This window comes from Poecile atricapillus, chromosome 11 (genome assembly GCF_030490865.1).
Source record: "Poecile atricapillus isolate bPoeAtr1 chromosome 11, bPoeAtr1.hap1, whole genome shotgun sequence".
Lineage (NCBI taxonomy): Eukaryota > Metazoa > Chordata > Aves > Passeriformes > Paridae > Poecile > Poecile atricapillus.
This window is the reverse complement of record NC_081259.1, coordinates 11,729,884-11,750,033: the sequence shown is the minus strand read 5'-3', so window position 1 is coordinate 11,750,033 and position 20,150 is coordinate 11,729,884. Positions and strand designations below refer to the sequence as shown.

Sequence of the window (20,150 nt, the reverse complement as noted above, 5' to 3'; positions counted from 1 at the left end):
GTCATTCCTTGATATAATTTTAAGTAGCTGTTAAAAATACAACTAACCAAAATTTGGGGTTCTTTCTTGCACTTGTTATTTTAAGTGGGATACTTGCCTGCAACAAAGGGAAACACACAATATAGAACCAATAATTTACTGATGACCAAGTTAATAATGATAAAGAAGCAATAGCAAATCACAGCTGGCACATTTTAACAAGGTGCATAGATCCTTCTTGAAGTGTTCTTGCATCTCAGTTATGTAAGAGTATTACACATAATTGTTATTAAGGTCAATCCTGCTCCTTGCTAGGTGGGGTGTCACAACAAGACATGGTGTCCCAGTTCTGACCTCCTGATGGTGATGCCATCATCTTCACCTGTAGGTTCTCTCAGCCACAATTACAGTAGGAGCTGTCTCACCTCCTCATTTCCCTCTAGCCTGAAACTTTCTGCTGTCCAGGAGTTTTACTGGAGGTTGGAACCAAAGCATTGTCCGGGATAGTTCTCACTCTACAACCTTTGGTTAAACTGTTAATGGCATGATTTATATGGGCAAATGTTTACTGTGTGCATAATCTTGTTTACTTATACCATCCTCATAGATCCAGACTCAAATATATCCTGACATCTAAGAAAAGACATTTAAAATTGATTTTTTGTCCAATGTTTTGGGGTTTTGACCAAACCTCTGAGTGAGGGGGCCCACAAGTAATTAGGTCCAGATCTACATGGTTAGATTGTTTTTTTACTGTAGCCTTTCCTTGCAGCAGTTTACCAAATCAGCCTCATTGCAAAGATTAATTGTTACTCATAACATGCTTTGAGTTCTTTAGGTGAAGTAATACAACGGATTGAGAACATTTGTTTGGAATTAATATATCTTCTTTGCATTGTCCTTAACATTAGAAGGAAGGCAATGTATAGAATTTCATTTGGATTTATACATCTGAGCTGGTGATATTCCATTTGAAAACATTTAACATCAAACAGAGAAAGATCCATTTGCAGCTGCTTTAGAATTCATTCAGTAGCTGGACCGAATTCTTTTGCAATTTAATTATGTGCTTTCTGAAATGGCAGTAAGTGGCAATTTTCTTAATGCAGTTAGCACCATACTTAATATTATAATAATACTGATTTATACTCTTCTCATGTCTCTCTTGAACTATTGTTTAACACTGAAAAATATCTTCCAATATTTGTTGGAATTAAAAAAGGATGAATATAAATACAAATATGCATATAGGTGTTAGAAGGTGCAGTTTCTGAATATAATTATTATGAACTATAATTCCTTGCCAAGAATCTTTCAATGGTTGTTAAATGGAGAATGAAATTCAACTCCATCTACATATCATTACAAGATAAGGGTAAGCTTATAAGGCATTGAGTGAAATGTTAATTAGCCCTTCTAAAATTAAAGAGGAATTAAATGATTGAAATCCAATGGGAGGTATTTCAGCTCTAATCAGGTTGTTTAATAGAGTTGTGCACATTGTGCCAAATACATCCTATTTTGCATCTGACTTGATTTTGACCAGCAATTAATTAAAGTGTTATTATGAAGACCTGCTCAGTTCCTGGGCTGCTAAGTTGGTACCTTTTGTGGAAGCGTGGCGAGGCTCCATGAGGTGTTGGGCCCTGCATTACTCATAAAAATCTAACTTCAAAAACCAGAATGTTTCCTTTGTGATTTCTGTTCCACTATGGACTGTGGAATAATGCCATAAAGGCACTACATTAAATTAAGCCCCTAACAGGGAAAATATTGTATTAAGATGTCATATTGAGAGAGTGTGTTGGTACAAATACATCAAATTAATTGTTGGGTTGAACTGTACTTAAAATACCAGCAAGACCCTACAGTTTCTCAGAAATAATTTTGAGCCCTACCAAGTAAGGTTCTGCTGATCTTGATGCCAAATGATACATAAAGATTTGACGAGACTAGGAGAATACTTTTAGCAAAAGGTGATGCTGGAAAATATTCTATGCCACTGCTAATTGGAATAATAAATGGAATAATAAGTAAGTGAAATAATTTATTTCCAATAAGTTCTGTTCCCGGGCTGGTTTTCCTTCCATCTCTACACTTGGAATGACTCCACATCTTCCTAAAGCAATGTTTAAAGACTGAGTGAGACCAGGAGTCTCTTGGCTTCCAGCTCTGGTCCACCACCAGGGACTTGGCCAAAGCTGAGCTGTGCTTGTGGCAGGAGCAATTCGCCCTCTGCTGGGCCCTGTGGAGGTTCCCAGAGCTCCTGGGCTGTGCCTGAACAAAGTTATGGGCACCCAGAGAGCTGCGGCAAAAGCGCGGGGAGCGCAGCATCATCTCGGTGTGGGGCAGCAGTGGGGTGACTGTGGCTGACTGTGGGTTCCAGTGCATTGATGTATCCGAAGGGAATGAGTGCTACAGCAGGAGAGATTTGTAGAGACCACTGCTTGTCCATACTGTAAAATTAAAGATCTGTGTTTGAAAAAGGTACGATTGTAACAGTGTGCAAACCCAGCATTTTATAAATAGATATCATAAATTTTAAGGTTTACAATAACAGTAGATAGAACTCAACACAACATCATCTAACAGTCCCAGACTCTTAAGTCCTGGGTAACAGCCTGTTTAAAATTGTATGTCAGGAGCAAATTCTAGTTTTAAATTACAAAAGAATTTATTTCAAGCGGATTTGGCCTAAATTCTGAACTATTTTCCTCTATCAAGCAGTACTGTATTCCTTCCTGCTGGAAACTGTCTAGTGGAATTTTCTTTTGAGGTTAGAATTGTATTTAATGGGAGGAATTTAACTGAGGCTGTAATATTGGGTTGTCTTGGAGAATACAGAAAGTGAACAATCTATAAAATGAAAGTTGTTTATTAATGTCTAAATATTACTAATAAAGCTTTTAGAATTCCAGGATAAGTATTTTCATTGGGAACATTTCAAGATCAGATCACTGCCTGAAAAATCTATTTGAAGCTGTGTTAAAGAGTTCTTGTGATTTTTAAATTTTTTTTTTTTTTTTTAGTGTGCCATTTACTACCTTCCAGTTCCCTTTCACTTAGCTAGATGTAAGGTTTATCATTCTGAAAGCTTTTAATTTGACAGTGAAGTAAATTAGGCATTAGGATACAAATTGAATTTGTCATGCCATCTTTCTATGAGTAGAAGATGAGTTGAAATTTACTTTGACCTGTACAGTCAGTTTAATTACTTTCTCTTTATTTTTAAATTACTTTAGAGATTTTTCTCACTGATAGCTGAGTCTTTTATTTGTATCATTAAGCCAACTTTTTTGTTCTTATTCACAAATAGCTATTATCTTAAGAACCACCAAAACCTACCTATTCTCCTTTCTTATAAAGACTTGATAAAATGCATTCCTAGGCAAGTAGTATTGTATCAATTTAAATTATTTTAATTATGCTTTCTTACTATAATGAAAAATATCTTTGCAATGATACAGCCTCTAAAATCAGTGGAAATTTTGATTTTAGAATGTCAAAGATTTCATCCTTGTATCTAATACATTAATAATCTGTTCATGCATGTAGACACACCCATGCATTTTAATACTACCTTGTGATTCTCAAATTGGGAAAACATGATGAAACATGACTTTAAACTCTTTTGCGTACAACTTTTATTTGACTTTTATTTTATTTTCTAACAACATCCACGTCCATGTGCTGTGAGCAGCCCATAATCACAGTGATGTATAAAACACAGTCAAGTTTGTTGTGTGTCGATGCATTGAACAGCAATGGAACATTCCCCTGATCACTGTGGACTTGATGTGGTTTAAAAAGCCACATGAATTTGTACAGTACCTGGTAGTAAAACACTGTTTAGAATCAGAGCTCTGTTCTGTGCGGTGGAAGGGTTGAAACTCTTCATGCCCACATGGCAAAGTTCTGAAACGCTGCTTCCCCAGCTGCAGCTCTCAAGCACGTGTGAGATTTTGGGGTGGGGAAATGGACCTGGCAGTGCAAATATCCATGCAAACAGAACACTGAGGTACAGCCATAATAAAGTCAGAGAGAACAGGACTCAGATGAGCTGACAGCTCAGATTAATTACAGCTCTGCTGTCCAAATGTGGACAAAACTAAATACCGTAGAAACCAGAGGACCAGAAATGTTAAGTTCAAAACATATCAGAAGGAATTTACTTCAAACACAATGGGAAATAACTCTGTTGCCTTGCTGACAAAAAGTAAAAATGATACTGCTTTATTTTATCCATAGAATAATTATGGTAATCATGTTACTGAAGTTCCAACCTACAAATTCAACAATATAGAATACTATACAAGAAATCAGAGCAGCATGCATTTTTCGTCTATTTGATTTCATAAAATTTCTTCAAAATTTGAGTGATAATTTAATAATTTCAAGCTTGTGAAAAATTTTACTTGTAAGAGGCCTATAATTATGGGGTGGGAAAATCAGAGAGTAAATTACCACTACAAAATTGGTTTTGTGTGTGAAATAAGTAAAGATATGTATCCTGTATATAAAATAGTGGTTTATTACCAAGAAAAAAAGGCTTCAGTGGATTTCTTTTCAGAGTTCTTACGCAAGTAAGAAATTCTTGCCCACAGAACTGCTCTGGTGTTTTATGATACAGAATGAGTAAAAAGGTTTTAAACATGGTTGCATTTGTTGTTTTTTCTTCTTCTGACCGCTTTATCAATTTCCTTGTTTAAAGGGTACAAAGAATGTAGAAACCGAGGTTAAATTAGATAATCCACAGGTTCATACCACTGTGTCACTTCATGACCTAAAAAGTAGAAGTCCTAGAAACATAGCATCTTTCAATTTGAAAAAGACCATCAAGTCTTGCCATTAAATCCTATTTCTTGGTGTCTTCAACTGCCCAGTTTTTTCTGTATGTACAGGTGGTACAGGATTGCACTTCACTGTTGTAATTTTTGGCATAATGCAAATGTTATGGAGAATGTTTTAAAAGTAACCTAGCTGCAATAAATTCTTCAATAAATCCTTTCAAGCATGATTTTATTTAAAATTGCTATAGAAAAATTGTATGTTGTTTTGAGAATTACCTTAAATATGCAGCTCTTCTTTTTTGTCACCATTCCCAGTCTAATTCATTACCTTTGGGTGGGGCACATGATTATTTGTTGGGTTTCTGCGGTTTTGTTGTGCTACTGAATAAATCTTTCTCTGCTGGACTTGTGCCTGAGATCAGTGGTCTGAAGGAATAGATCAATTCATCCATTTTAATTTTGTTTTCAAAGTAAAGACACAATTTTTCTCTTTTTTCCTCTTTTTTTTCTTGCCTTCTATTATCATTTAAATGAGTTGGAAGGAAAAGGTTCATATAAAGCCTATTGTTCATTGGTTGGTTGTCTTTATCAACTCAAGGCACTTTATCTGGAAAACCCATTTCTTTGTGTTACACAGTATGAAAACTCAAGCTTAATGAAAATGGAAAGTCTCTGTCAAGGAATGTTGTCACTTAGCCAAGAGGATTGTTTTCTTCTTGACCAAGCTAGCAACTCCTCATTAGGCCAGTAGACATATCAATGTCCAGATTGTACAGAGCTCAAGATGGGTCACTTCTGAACAGAAAAAATTACAATTACTGAACCTTTCCTGTTAAGGATTAAGTATAAACCCTAGCCTGGTTTATAGTTAAAATAAAAACCTGTGTATGCAAAACATCTCGAAAAACGTCCTCTAGAAATCTGCTTGCTACTTCAGAACATTTCTCCTTTGTCACTACAAGCTGTGGGCATTTACCCAGCGAAATTTGTCTCTGGTGGGAGTGTTTATCTTCTAAAGCTCCAGAACCTCTCTAAATCAGTGGGCATGGAGCAAGATGCTGGAGAGCAGGACACTGGTCAGAGCTCTTACAGGAGAAGCACCAGGAGTTTTTGGGTCATTACTCTCCTGCTGTGATGTGGGAACATGGGCGACAACTCCGTATCTTACTCTCTAAAGTAGAATTGAGCAACTAAAATCAGGTCAAAAAAGGGTTTGGCACATCTTAGGCAACTTAAAGGGAATTAGACCTTCTTCACTCGAGGTGAGGTGGGAAATTTCTACAGTCAATCAGGTGAGGAGGTGGGGCTGGACGTTACCCTGCCCATGTAACGCTGGTGGTGATGTCTGGTGTTCTTTACCTCATTCTCACCCAGCCTTTATTAAGATGCTTACAGATCTTCTGCAGCAGGAGACTGGGTTTTAAAAACACAGAACAGTTATCTCAACTGCCATTATTACCTAGTACTCTGAAAATTACTGCTGTTGGTAAAATCTATGTGACGCTGGAAATCTTTGGTATTTGTTTAATAGGTCAGCAAAATATGGTAAAGGAAAATGTTTGAATGACTTCTTGTTCTAACATTTCTTTACAACTTATAGATGTCTTAAATATTTTAAATTGTTTCTTAGTCTTGAAATAAACTAATATTATTCAATCAGATGTTTTGAAAACAGATAATTAGAGCTTTTGCTGTAGTCAAATACTGCTAGGTCCAGCTTCAGGGAGGTGGGGGAAAAAGGACTCGTGTAGTCCTGGGATTAAACCAGGTATATTAATTTATTGACCCTCAAACCTCTGAACTGGCAGTGTTTGGAAGGGAAGGCATCATTTTATCTGAACTCTGTGGTTTTAAAATAATCAGGAATTGTATGGCATAGAATCATCTACAACAAAACTGTTCTGTTCTTTTAGTCTTTCTAATTACTGCCTGTTACTCTGTGTACAGGCAGAACAAGTTGTCACCAGAAGTCATTTAGGGGCAACAAAACGTTTTACTTTCCATATTTAACCAGGAATGATGACTATTTCTTAGTGGTTGTGAAAACCCTGTAACTTTAGTGCTGATCCATTCCATCACCCTGATTCTCATTTGCATTTCTTCTGGGTGTAAAAACCATCTCCAGCAGAGGCTGCCTTTCTATGGGGTGCATGGATAAGTCATTGTTTTTCTGGATGTTGTTCAGGCCTCTTCCTTTCATTGTCTGTACTCTGCACCGCCTCAGAAGAGTCACTAGGATTGCCTTCATCATTACCATGGCAATAAACTTCCCCACACAGCTCCGGGGGCCGAATCCAAACGGCTGGAAATAGCGTGAAGGAACCTGCAGAGGAGTAAACATGAGGAATAACTCAGAGACAGATTTTTCTCCATAAAAGCAGAGAAAATAATGATGGAAATTGGTAGTAGATATACACAGAAAAACTTGTGGAAATATTCTTTTAGGAGCAATTACTCATTTCACACTGGAAGTCCCACCCAAGTCAGGCCCAGCTGCAGACACTGGCAGAAGTATGGACCAGCCCTTGGAAATTCAGAGGCAGTAGGGATTGTGGAGTTAAACAATTGAATTCTGCTCAGGTATTTGTCTGTTTGTCCTGGGACTTACAGGGATATCACCACAAGCTGTGAAATGGAGTGAAGCTTCTGCTCTTCAAATGCATTAAAGCTCATTAAAAAGTTCTTCAGAAAATGTTCATTATGAAACTCATAAATATCTGAAATACAGGCTGCTGCCTTGTCTAAGGATAATCACTAAGCCATACACCTGCTCCATTTGTAGTGATAAAGCTAGTGTTTCTGAGAACTAATTTGTCAAAAAATGAAATGTTAGAATTTTTGATATCTAATAGAGAGATAAGATGTATAAAATTATTGCCTTTTGTCCTGTCAGCTGAAATATGAAATGTGGGATTCCCAGGACTACTGAAGAGTGAACAGCCAGTTCCTGCTACTTTTAGTGCCATTGAGTAGATCAGTTGAAAACATTAGGTTATAGGTTATATATATAAAAGGTTATAAATGTTTTTTTTTCTTCATCCGTGTAACTTCTTTTTAAAAAAGTCAGATATTAACCATGTTCTGATTTCCTATTTAACCAGAATAGAGTAGAAAATGTTGATTTATATCAAATCATCTGGGAAAAAAGCATACTGTCTTTTCTTATTTCAGACTGACAGAAGTGTTTTGTTTAATTTTTTTTTTAAGTAAACTGAGCTGTGCTTTTGGAAATATTATGTATAAATACATGTTTTTATAACGCAGAGCAAGTACAGCAGCTGTCAGTACAGCACAATGGCAAATGCACAGCCTGCGAAAATGGGAAAAATGTTTAGATTCTAACAATGGCATCTTAGCATAAATAATGCTGTGGATTGCTATTCACTTAGAGAACTGGAGGAAAATTGTGCCTGCCAGAATAATTATGTGGCAAACAGAATGCATCAAGTCAGATAGAAAATGTGTGGTTAAATATTTGGTCAAGGGGAAATATTTTTAGTAGCAAAATGTCCTTGTAAATTAAGCAAGATATCAATTTTTGATAGAAATACTTGGAATGTAAATAATGGGTGGCAAATTGGAATCTATTCACAGTGAATGGTAATTTTGATAAACTTCATCACTTACTCTCTTGAATTTTCTACTAAGACTTTTTTTTTGAGCTGTTGTTTTTAATGCTGTGTGCAGGGTTTGGGCTTGAACACTCATCTCTTTTTTTTTTTTTTTCCTTAGCTGTTTCTTCAGGTGTTTTTACTGGTGAGTCCATTTTTGGTGTATTGAATAGGCTGTTTCTTTCTTTAAAGCTAAAGTTGCTACTGTTGATGTTCATGTGTGCAGCTGCTAACAGATCAGTGCAGTTTTAATCTCTCCAGGTTATTGCTGCTGAACAAATACAGTTTCACAAAACCAATTGCCTCATCAGTAATCAGCAGAGCAGAGGTCTGAGTAAATAATCTGAAGGATGATTTGAATAGTAGGGGACTACAAGAAGAAAAGATGTTCACGTATTTCTTTTGATTATAGTTCTTCTGGTAGTTAGAATGTAACTTCATTTGAAATTCAGTGCTGAGTGGGAACTTAATTACTCAACATCTGCAGTATTAAGTTAGTTAAAGGTTAAAATTTTCATTATTGTCTATAAAATATTGTTAATCTAAAAAGAAAAGAAGGAATAACATGGACACTAGATCCCCAGTCTCTCAGAAGTCACTGCTACACCTCTCCAGAGAATCCTCAGGCAGCCTCAGCTCTGTGTCAGCTGCTGGCACGGCTCTAGCGCCCTAAATCCTCTTTATTTTGTCCAGTGTCTGGGGTTGTAATGGCAACCCTGTGTGTCTGATAAATTTAACCAGAAATTTTTAATCAAAATTATTATGTCTGGGAGAAACTGTTTTCTATATTATAATTATTTTTTTATTTAAAAGGCAGCTTGACAGGAAAATATCTGTCCAGCTCTAATAATAATAATAGTAATAATAATAATAGTAAGCAGCAGGTTATATAGCTAACTAGACACTTAGACAAAGGGAAAACAGTCTTACAGTCACAAAGTTCTTAAGCAAAGTAAGAAGAAGAGATGTTAACAATAAATAATATCCAAATTTCTGGAAGAAATAAGGTGGAAAACTTACATTTTTCTCAAAATTTTCAAGAGAAAACTCATTTGGCTTTGGGAAGAATTCGAGTTTGTGCATCCGTCCGATATTGAGGATAATGTTGGTGCCCTTTTTCACAGGGTAGCCGTCAATGACATCGTCCTGTAACGCTTTCCGCATGATCAAATCCACAACTGGCTGGTATCTCATGCTCTCATAGATAAAATTCTCCACAGTTTTCAGGTGTGGCATGTCATCACTCTGTATGTCTCTGTCGCCTTGTGGAATAAAGCAGATGGTGAAGAGATTAGTTGGTTAGGAGTTTAATTGCTTCACTGTACAAATATCAGAACATTTTGGGAAGATTCTCGGGGTCTGAAGTTGTAGGAAGGATCTGACAGCTTCTAAGGAGATTTTTGCAGCCTTACTTATTGGGGAAATCTGGTGTATTGTTCATTAGCATAAACCCTAGTTTATTAATTAACAATCTTCTCACCTTCTTCTTAACACTCTGAGTCTTTGTTCTTGTCAGCGAGAGCTCTGGGAGTCCTTCCCTGGCTTTTGCATGAGAGAGCAACAAGGCACAACAAATAAATCCCCGAGAGCTGACAGCGAAGGGAATCTGGGATAGTCTGGAGCTAATTCTGCAGGGCCCTTAAACATTCCCTGTGGGGTTGGGTTTGGCTGGGTGTCCCTCCAGGCCCTGCTGAGGCCTGACAGTTCCAGCTGGGATGAGGAAGATGCAGTGTCAGCGCTGGGATGTGCCCTGCAGGAGCTTCCCTGCTGTTTCCATCCCCAAGGGGCTCTGGGGCTGCGGGGCAGCCTTGGGGCAGACTAAAGGCACTTTGCCACCCTGCCTGGGCTCTTCCTCAGGGAAAAGACAAGGCTCTTGTACAGGGTAAGGCTTCAGAAAGAAGTGGGGAAAATGAGTGAGTCCTCTCATGAGGACAGTAGAATAAGGATTGTTAGAAGTACCTTAGAAAAAGACTAAAAGATTTGTGATACATTTTCCAGTGTTTAACAGATCAGAAGTAAATTTTAAATAATACTGGCTGACATTACTTTCTATATTGGTTCAGTGTCAGGCTTTGAATGAAGACTAGAGAAGGGGAAGAATGCAAATTTGGAATATCTTGATTGTGTTTTGAATAGTTAGTAATTAGTACTTAGAGGAGGCCAATTTGAGATAAAAATGGATGACAGCAGAATATATAATTTTAATTTTGTCTAGTCTTTCCCTTCTAGAGTCATAATGAAACTTAGAGAAGTTCTGTATTTTATCACAGAGAAATAATGGTGATTAGAAGTATTTGAAACAAGTGCCCCCTTTTGCTATTTCAGGGTAACTGGGAAATAATTTCAATTAAACTTGAGGTGAATGCTGATTTTACATTGTGGCTGCTGAGGAGAGAATATACCACATCATTTCTAATAGATTATCAGTTCTGATGATTCCTATTTTATTTTACGGATTTCTTACATTTTTTTCATTTGCTCTCAAATATAATCTTTTACATACAGTAGTAGTTCATATGTTTTACAGCAAACACTTCTATTAGGAGGAAATGCTTAAAATTTTCATGTTTAGATAAATTAAATTAGATCACTGCTGTAGCAAAATTATATTCCCACATCACTGACTTTGCAGCTCCTGCTTACCCACAACGGTTTCAATTTCTCTCATCATCTCCTCTTCCACTGTGGGGTGCTCTGCAATCAGGATTAGCATAAAGAAGAGAGTCACAGACAGAGTGTCAGGAGCAGCAATCATCATCTCCAGCACACACTGGTTCACATTCTCAGCAGTCAGATCCCCTCTGTTCTAATAAAAGGAAAAAAAAAAGGAAATTTTTGAGAAAATATTGATTGCTGGCTTCTGATGCTAACAATGGTCCTAGAAACTGCAAAATTTCTTGACAGTCTATCTTATGCTAAATAGCATTTCTTTTTTGTCTTTCAGACAAAGGCAGAAAGCTCATGTTCTGATCAGTGTGTATTGTCTAACAGAAAAACAGAAATGTGTGTTCTTAGCTCAGGTTCTTAGTTTATTGCATTTCCTCCCAGAGTTTGTGAGCTGTCAGAGTTTATACAAGATAGTAGTTGTATAGCATTTGAAACCTTTGCAAACAAAAGGCAATACATTAAATAATACACAGGGGTTAGGGAAAGGACTGAAGGACACTCAGGGATAGATGCAAGAGTTTTAGGGATGTTGTTTAAGCCATGAAATAAATATGACAAGCTCCTGATCCTGAAATACAAATATTCCTGTTTGAGTCACTGTCAGACACTCCACAGCACCAACTGCTCAGCATCCCTTTATGATGATGTGACTTTTAGAGAGGCATATGAAGTTTAAATTGCAAAGCCTGTGCTCAGGAGAATGTCAGAAAAACCAAAATTAGCCATATTTTGAGTAAATTCCCAATACCTGTGCAAAAATCAGCTGGGATGCAAAATCCATGTGTTCATCCAACTTCTCCACAGTGGAAAGCTTTTGTCGTTTCTGTTCTATTAGGATTTCCATTGCTCCTTTAAGATCCTTGCTGAAAACAGATGAAATCCAACACATTGATAAATATCTGCACCAGGGTATGACTAGAAATACAGAGATGTACCAAGAAAAGCATCTAAGGATGGCAGAAATTAGGTGTTCCTAAGAATGGTTAAATGGTTCTCTGCAGAAGTAGTAATACTTTGGCAAGGTGTACTTTCGTATTATTCTTAAATAATTGCTTGTCAGTCTGGAATGAAATCTTTCTCTCTTTTTATAGAATAGACTGAAAAGGAGAAAAATGGTGTCTATATACACTATTAAAGTTTTTAAAGATTTATTACCATTTCCAAAGAATTTGTTGATTTCCTTGTATTTTATACTGTATTCTATCAGTAAGTAAAATGAATTAGAGAACATAAGAGATGATTTTTAGAAAAATGTAGGCAAGTGTTAAAAAACTTGTATCTTGGAGGAAGAGCTAATTTAAACTTTTCATATTTAAACAGTAATACTATGTCAAAAGCTTGTTTCAGGGGTAGAAAAGACAGGGTTCAAAAGTTGTTATAAAATTTGGGGGAATTTTTAATTAATTATAGATTTGAAGGCAATTATTTTTAAAAAAGTGTTTTGAAAAGATTTTGAGTGAAATCTTCAGGCTTTTCAAATGTCAGTTTGTTACTGTTGAAATAGATAATTTGTGTTTGTAGGATAAATGTATTTAGAACTTCAATCCCATAAAGATCTCTATTTATAAATATTTTATGTATTAAAAACATCAAGTGATCCTTTTTGCAAAGTTTATCAGAAGAATATTAGAAGTCTTCATATCTTATGATGGTTATTTGCATTACTTTAAATCCAGAAATCTTATTTTTCTTTCTTTACGATAAAAAATATTAATAAATTATTTTTATGGGACTGCTTTTGAAATATCAATATCTGCTTGCATGGGCTTTCTGGTAATAACTGGGCCATAATAGTTTATTATCAGCATCACAGGATAAAGCAGTAATCAGTGCCACAACAAAACTAGCAAGCAAATATTAGAAAAGGTGAATCTTCTGTTTAGTCCTCAAGGGTCAATTAGTTTGGGTGAACCTGATCTTTTCCCTAAAGCCTTTATGTTATGTAGCACTATCAAAGCAATTTATTACATACCCTTCCTAAGGAGCAATTTCTCTCCCTAGGTGGAAAGCAAATCCAAAATGAAAAGAAGTGACTGCCAGTTCTTTTTAAAGCCAGCTCTCTTTTGGCAGAAGACAGAAAAAGAGGATCACAAAACAGGAAGAGGCATTTTGTATTTTTGCAAACAAGAAAATGGCAAAATGTGTTTGTTCCTTATTTAGGAAAAAAACCCTGACCTTGAAATGGATTATCACACTGAGCACCAAGTTTTATCTCATGAAAGAGTGGTTGACTCAAAAATGCCTGTTGAGGAAACCAATAAACAGGTACCTGCTCAAGGTTTACTCTTCAGGGACTGTGCCCTGAATACAGATGGGTTTCCTTGTTTGGATGAGCTCTAACTTACTCTGATTGTCCTCAACTGGATAGTAAATATAACTTCATCCATACAATGGCTTTTCCTTGTCTGGACTGAGCCAGTGATCTCAGTTTAGTTTCACATTTGAGTGTGCATGAACCGATATTTTGGTGAATAAATTGGACTGGACAGACAAAGCTTTAAACTGGTCCAGGAACTCAGCTACTTGTACCACCAGTGACAAATCTGGTTCTGTCTTGGCTCTGCAGACAGGGGACCTCAGCAGCCACCTTTGCAAGTGTCACAATTTAGTTTCTAAAAGGCAGAGGAAAGCCTCAAGGGAAATTCTCCTTCCTAAAATGAAAGAATCTTATGCAAACGCTTTGTAGAATGGTTCATACTCACACTGCGTCTTCGTATTTCTTGCACAGCCAAGAAATCTTAAAAAATATATCAGGCTTTAATAAAAGTGCTTGCCAGGCATCAAAGTAGTTTTGAATTTTAAGCACAATGGCATTTTCTGAAAAGAAATGTTAAAAAAAAGGTCAATTGTCAAGTAAGATAAATTCTTCAGACAAAATTAATAATAAGATTGCATTCTCTACTCCACTAGGTTCATGGGAATTTGATAAGCAACCAGTAGGTAACATTTGTAGCACTCTGTACAAAAGGTCTTTATAGAAACTCTTGGTAACTTGCTGCAAGGACACAGAGGTGTGTCAGGCAGACCAAAGTGTCTGCAGGAGACCAGCAGCAGAACTATTGCAGAACACTGAAATGGGCAGTTTAGATGTCCTTGATAATATTTTTTCTGTCATAGGCTGAAAAAATCGTAGAAAACATACATTTTTAGGTGAACTTTTCAGAGCAATCATTTAGTTTGGTGGAAATATTTCAGATTCTTGCATGAATATAATATAATATTTGAATTGTACCCAACTGGTACATAAAAATCTCTTTAAATGGTACAATCAGTTAAGGTGTGTGACAAGCTAATGTATACTTTTGGCCATATAAAACTCTCTTTTATAACTAACACTATAATAAATCAATTTCAGTCAATAATATGATGATTACAAGGGTATGTTCTCGCTCTGTTTTTTTGAGACAAAACTGCTGAGTGGTACCGATGAATTTTCCTTGGATATGCATTTCAGACCCATCTTAAGTGACCAAACTGAAAGTGTCGGTACCATCCAGAGGGACCCCGAGGAACAGCTTGTTGGACGTGTCGAGCATGATCCGCCTCATGAGGTTCAGCGCGTTGATGTTCCCGAGCTCCGTGGTGACCTCCTGCAGTTTGTCCAGGTGCTCAATGGTTGACTCCACACAAATCGCGATCATCCGCACCAGCCCGGGACCAGACAGAGCTGAAACATTCGTGCAAAATGAGCAAAAGGTTCATTAACTTCTGTACCTTCTTTAGAACATCTCAGTTGGTGATGATAGCGTCCATAGAATGGCAAATGTTGTGTCAGTGGCTGGTGTAAAACCGCTCCAGAGCTTAACTGGTTTGTCATGCTTTGAAAGGAAAATAGAGGGATTTCAGACAAACACAACAGCATTTTGGGAAAGATTGGCTGTGTGTGTCACAGTGATGCAGCCTGTCAGTGCACACCGAGTTACCTTTGGTGAAAAAGGGCCGAATTTCTTTCCAGTGTGCTGGGTTGTTGTTAAATATGATCCCGTTCTCGTACATGCCAATGCACTGTAGTCCAAGCTTGCTCCCAAATCGAGACACGTAGTGCCAGTGCTTCATCACATGGAACACGCTTGAGGATCTGGGAAAGGAAGGAGGAAAAAGCCCCAAATAAAAAACTGTTTCATAGACTGAATACAGCATTTGTATTCTGACATTTTACAGTTGCTCCCAAGTGCTTGGCTCGCATTCTTAATTTAGCAGGAAATATAATGCTTAGCACGAAATGTTGTTCCCTTTACATAATTAATAATCTTGATTAATGCCTTCAGAATTTATATTAAAGCAGTAATTTCTTCTGTTCGGATTTAAACTATTTTTCAATTACAATGCAAATGGTTAACGAGGGATTTTAAACTGAATAGCGTGTGTACATAGAAATGTGTAGATATATATGAAACACTTAGGCAGTGCCCAATGTCAGATATTTCAGAGGGTAAGGTAAATATTTGATGTGTACTAAATTACAGCTTTACTTTTGTATAGTCAATGCTATGTATTCCTTTGTAGCTCTTTGGTCATTCCCAGACACATCCTGAAAGCATAAAAATACATGCATCACTTAAATATGCATCATCATAAAACGATGGTACGTGTGGGATACACAATAAATATCCTTAAAGAGACACGTAAGGGAAGTCCATGATATGCATAATTATATTTACAGTCAGCAAGATTAATTTGCTGGTGCTGGCAGACAGCATTCTTGCTTCAAGATATAATTTCCTTTAGAGGGAGCCAGCTTTTCAGAAATGTGGATGTGATGAAACACGGATTGAAGAGAATCCAACCGAAAGAAACTCAGAACAAAGATCTGACATGAGACAATATGCTTCTTTCTTTACTGTGTGGCCTAGTCTATGGGCCAAACCCCAGACTGCTAATGTGGGTTTGGTTTATTTTTTCAGTCAGGTAATGTAAATGTGACTTTTGCTATTGACTGCAAATATTCTTGGCTTCATAGTTTTGCATGACCCAGAGGTAAAAATTAACATTAAAGTTTTTTCCCATGTCAGGGCACGCTATCTGTATTTCCCTGGGCATGAAAAGATGGTGTTGAATTCTGACAGCTGTCCCCAGAAAGGAGAAGGTGCAGCAGGTCATTTTTCTCCCTCCCATCCCATGTGTCTCTATGCAGGAGACACATCATAATATTTCAAGGAAGAATTTTGTCAAGTGACCTTGCAGAAGCAGATTTTCCTTATGAAACTATTTAATGAACTCCTCCAAATGACATCAGCTGTTGTAACCACGACTGCAAGTCCTTCTCTCTGTGCATTAATGCCTCAGTATTAGATTTGTTGCTAAAAGTTCAGATGACATTGGTGAAAAAAGATGACATTGATTTTCTTTTACAGAAGTTGGGTTATGTTTAGTTTTGCAGTGAATTTGTGATCCATTGAAGATTTTACTTTAGGTTCTTGCTTTTAAAAAAGTTAAATACTTGTTTTCTATGTACATTCATTGATTTAAAGCAAAAAATGTCTGAAGGAAAACAATGTGTTGACTGTAAATCTGACATTTTTCAGCAGCACTCCTGGTTGGTTTCTAATGAATTGATAGCACAGAGAGGGAAAGACAGCAATAAGAGTTTGCAGTATTTTCAACATTTTACTGTTGTAGTTGATATTTTCAACACCTTTGTTGCAAAGGTTTCCTTGTCATGATTACCTCTTTCTACAGTGGTTAAAATAGAGATGAAGCTGACTTGTACCATGTGGCAAAATCTGTGATTTTTCTCTATGCTGCTCTGTCTTTCAAAAGCTTTTTTTACTTAATGAAAGTATGAATTGATTGATATTGCTATTGAAAAGGTTCTGATTCTTCATCAATGGTAAACATTTTACTACTCTGTTTTTTTTCTTTTTCATGGCATGCCCTGTAATAATGCAATGTAAGAAGAAAGCAATCATCCACTGGTACTAATAAAATGATAGACTGAAGTTTAGCATTATGTTAAATACTGTGCATAATTGAAGCCTATGAATCCCATTAATTGAAGTGGAATTACTCCTAATACTATAATGCTGTATTTGCTTAGTTAAATCCCTGAATTGGAGCCATAACCTTCAAGCATTTACTTCCACTATAAGGAGAAACTTAAAAACACAGAAAACAAAAAATTGACTTAATCCCACATTGCAGTCAGCCTAGATCCCTAAACTGAATGTTGTCTTAATAACAAATGGAATAAGAAAATAGATGGTAAATTATTTTTAGGGTTAAACAACAATGCTTTCCTTTCCACAAAAAAATATTACGAGAATTCACCAAAACTTCAATAGCAGAGTCTTTAAACAAACACAAGGTTAGAAAAGGTGTGTGAATAGCAGAAAGTAAAAGGTTTTTGTTAGGACAATTTTTGAAAATAACTTCAATTCTACTTTAGAATAAAGCAGCAAAGAGGTTTTAAAGATATAAAGTTTTTCAAGTTATTAAGTATAGAAAATAAGGATTTACTTGCTAATTATAAATGTTTCTTCACCGCTGATCCAAACTCTCACAAATTCTCCGTATGTCTTGTTGTAGTAGTTGCAGGCATTCCCTACTCCCATCCAGAGGAATCTCCCGTGTGAAATGAGGGGGCCGATTCCCATACAGTATCCTGGCCCTGAAACAAGGTAAGAGAGGTTTGGTCTCACAGTGCTCACAGACAAGGAAACACCTCTGAGCATCTCTCTTTTGCAAGGAGGTTTTTAACGTGACAGGCGCAGTCTGTGCTGGGCAGTTCACACAAACAGTTCTGCTCTGAAACCTGCTCAGAAACCACAGCTGTGCTGGGGAACCCTCAGCGTCTGAGGAAGCCTTTAGTGCCCTCAGTGGTACCTACAACAACAGCTTTCACTGCTGCTCTGTACAACTTCCAGCTGCTGCTTGCTTCTGGAGGGACAGTGCCTCCATCCTGGAAATAGGAAATTCTCTTTTGGTCTTCTCCCAGAATTTCATTCAGGAGTCACCGTACTGGTTTAGGGTAATTCCTGTCCAACACCTGTGAGAGATCATGTGCTGCTCTCCTTCATGCAGCAGGGCATTGCATCTGGTGAAAAATAAGCTGAGCCATTAATGTCTAAACAAGACCCCAAAACATTACAGGAAGGAAAGGGAATTCGATGTTCTGTTCTAGAGGCTTTTCAGTGCTAAAGACAGAGAAAGATTGATAACCTACTAAAATCTGAACAGCTTCTATAGGTAACGGTTTAGAGGTAAGGCAGTTTAGAGAAACTTAAACTTTAAAATGTGAAATGTAATAAAAAGTAGTAAAAATATAAAAAGTGGTTTATAACACACATGGAAATGAAAACATCCTGAGTTAGTGAAATAGTATTATACCTTTCTACCATACACAAAATAAAGTTGAAAATGAAATGTCATAAGGCCAAGTCACAATTATTATGGAAGTTCTGAAGTTAAAATAAGACTGATTTCCTTTATCAGGAATTTTTAAAAATCTGTATTATTTAAACTGATTCATGATAAATTTTGTCATTATACCATGAGTATTCAGCATTACTTTGTCACTTTAAATTTAAGAATCAAAAATTACTATGAAAACTTTTATGTAGCCCAATAGCTAAAGTGAATTTACCTGGTATTGATGAAGTCTCTTCATGATTCCATATTAGAAAGAGAAAGCACATGAGGATGAGTATGGGCACTGTGGCCACGGGCATTGTGTCCGGTACCAGGCTGGTGATGTTGTAGTGCATTGGGTTCAGGGATTCCAGGACCATCCTTCCAAAGAGGTTCTGCTTTGCTTCAGAAGGAGAGAGAGAGAAGTGGGGAGAGAGGCAGAGGCTGTCAAAGCTCAGATGTGTTCAGCTTTGTTGGTACCTCTCACTGCCTTTGTAGCTCCTACAAATGAACAAATCAGCTCTGGACGTGGCTTTATAACGAGAGTGGCTGCCTGGGGAGCTTGCTGGGACAAGCTTCATCACAAGCCCAAAGAGACATGAAGCAGACACTTTTTTTTTGCTTGGGAATAACAAAGGTTGTCTGACCTTGATGTTGAGGCATAGTTTTGGATATTTTGGCTGACAGACCTTTTATCTCTGATATCGACTCGGCTGGCCAACACTGAGGTTTACTCCTTGCAAATCTCTAACCAAAACACAAGAAATTAAACTTTCAGCACATGTAGAAGCATTGAATGAGTTCACTTGCCAGCTTTTGCCTGTCTTACTTAGCTGTTCCCTTCCTGTATGCCTGTAGTGCCAGAGCTCCTGAATTTCCAGAATAACTGTGGTAGTTTTCAATGATATGATAAAGTACCCCAGTACCACAGTTTTTTGTTTGACACATGTATTATAGCTTTTTTTAACTGCCAGCCTTTGAGTGTAACAATGTAATATAATGTAGTGCATTTTTTAATGTCTTTTCTGTTAAAAACTTTGAAAAATGTAATATATACCATAGCAAACAGGATCATAGATTGTTGTTGCCATATTTTTACTCAGGTTGTAACCAGCACTCAGCACAGGAAAGAAAACCCAAGGACAGCCAACAAGTCTCTTATGCATAAAGGGAAAAGAAGGATTAATTCTAGTAATTAACCCTTCTATTCTAGCAAGTTTTTCTGCATGTTTTTGAACTAAATCATAAAATATAAGAAGTTGTACCTGAGAGGGAATATGTGTGAGAAGGAATGTGAATGAGAACTCATTTAACCACAGAAAGGACTTACTGAACCTGAACAATATTTTATTTATGAAACTTATTAATTCTGCTCTGGCAATAACTAAAAAGAGATTTTTTTTTTTTTTTTTTTTTTGTTTCTTCCTGCAACAATATTTCAAACTTGAAGGATATATTTACTTAGCAGGAAGCTTTTAGGTAGAGTTTCCTTTTAGCAAGTGCTTGTTTGTCTTGTGTTTTGGTCTCACATTGCAGAAAAACTGAGAGCTTGCTTTGTAGTGACTGTCAGTGCTGTAATTATGTTAAACTAAGCCTAGAATAGGATAGATGCTTTCCAGATAGTGAGATTCCTGCTGTTTATGGTCAAAGGAGGAAATGTATGGAGTGTAGGAAGGGAATATGGGGAAAGGGAGTAAGCAGTGGTTTAAAGGCTTGCAGGCGCATGCAATGTTCACTTTTGGATGTTTTCTGTGCC

At 36.8% G+C, this 20,150-nt stretch overlaps 1 protein-coding gene across 1 annotated transcript; it reads right to left on the bottom strand.

Moving 5' to 3' along the window:
* Window positions 1–5,271: 5,271 nt before the first annotated feature.
* On the bottom strand, window positions 5,272–18,895 carry LOC131583097 (aromatase). The gene is made up of 9 exons (XM_058846902.1): window positions 18,630–18,895; window positions 17,504–17,654; window positions 14,971–15,125; window positions 14,538–14,714; window positions 13,750–13,864; window positions 11,796–11,910; window positions 11,024–11,186; window positions 9,401–9,642; window positions 5,272–7,092 (listed from the first exon to the last, which is right to left on the bottom strand). The coding sequence occupies exons 1-9, from the start codon at window positions 18,772–18,774 to the stop codon at window positions 6,826–6,828; spliced, it is 1,530 nt and encodes a 509-aa protein (XP_058702885.1). The 5' UTR covers window positions 18,775–18,895; the 3' UTR covers window positions 5,272–6,825.
* Between the last annotated feature and the right edge of the window lie 1,255 nt (window positions 18,896–20,150).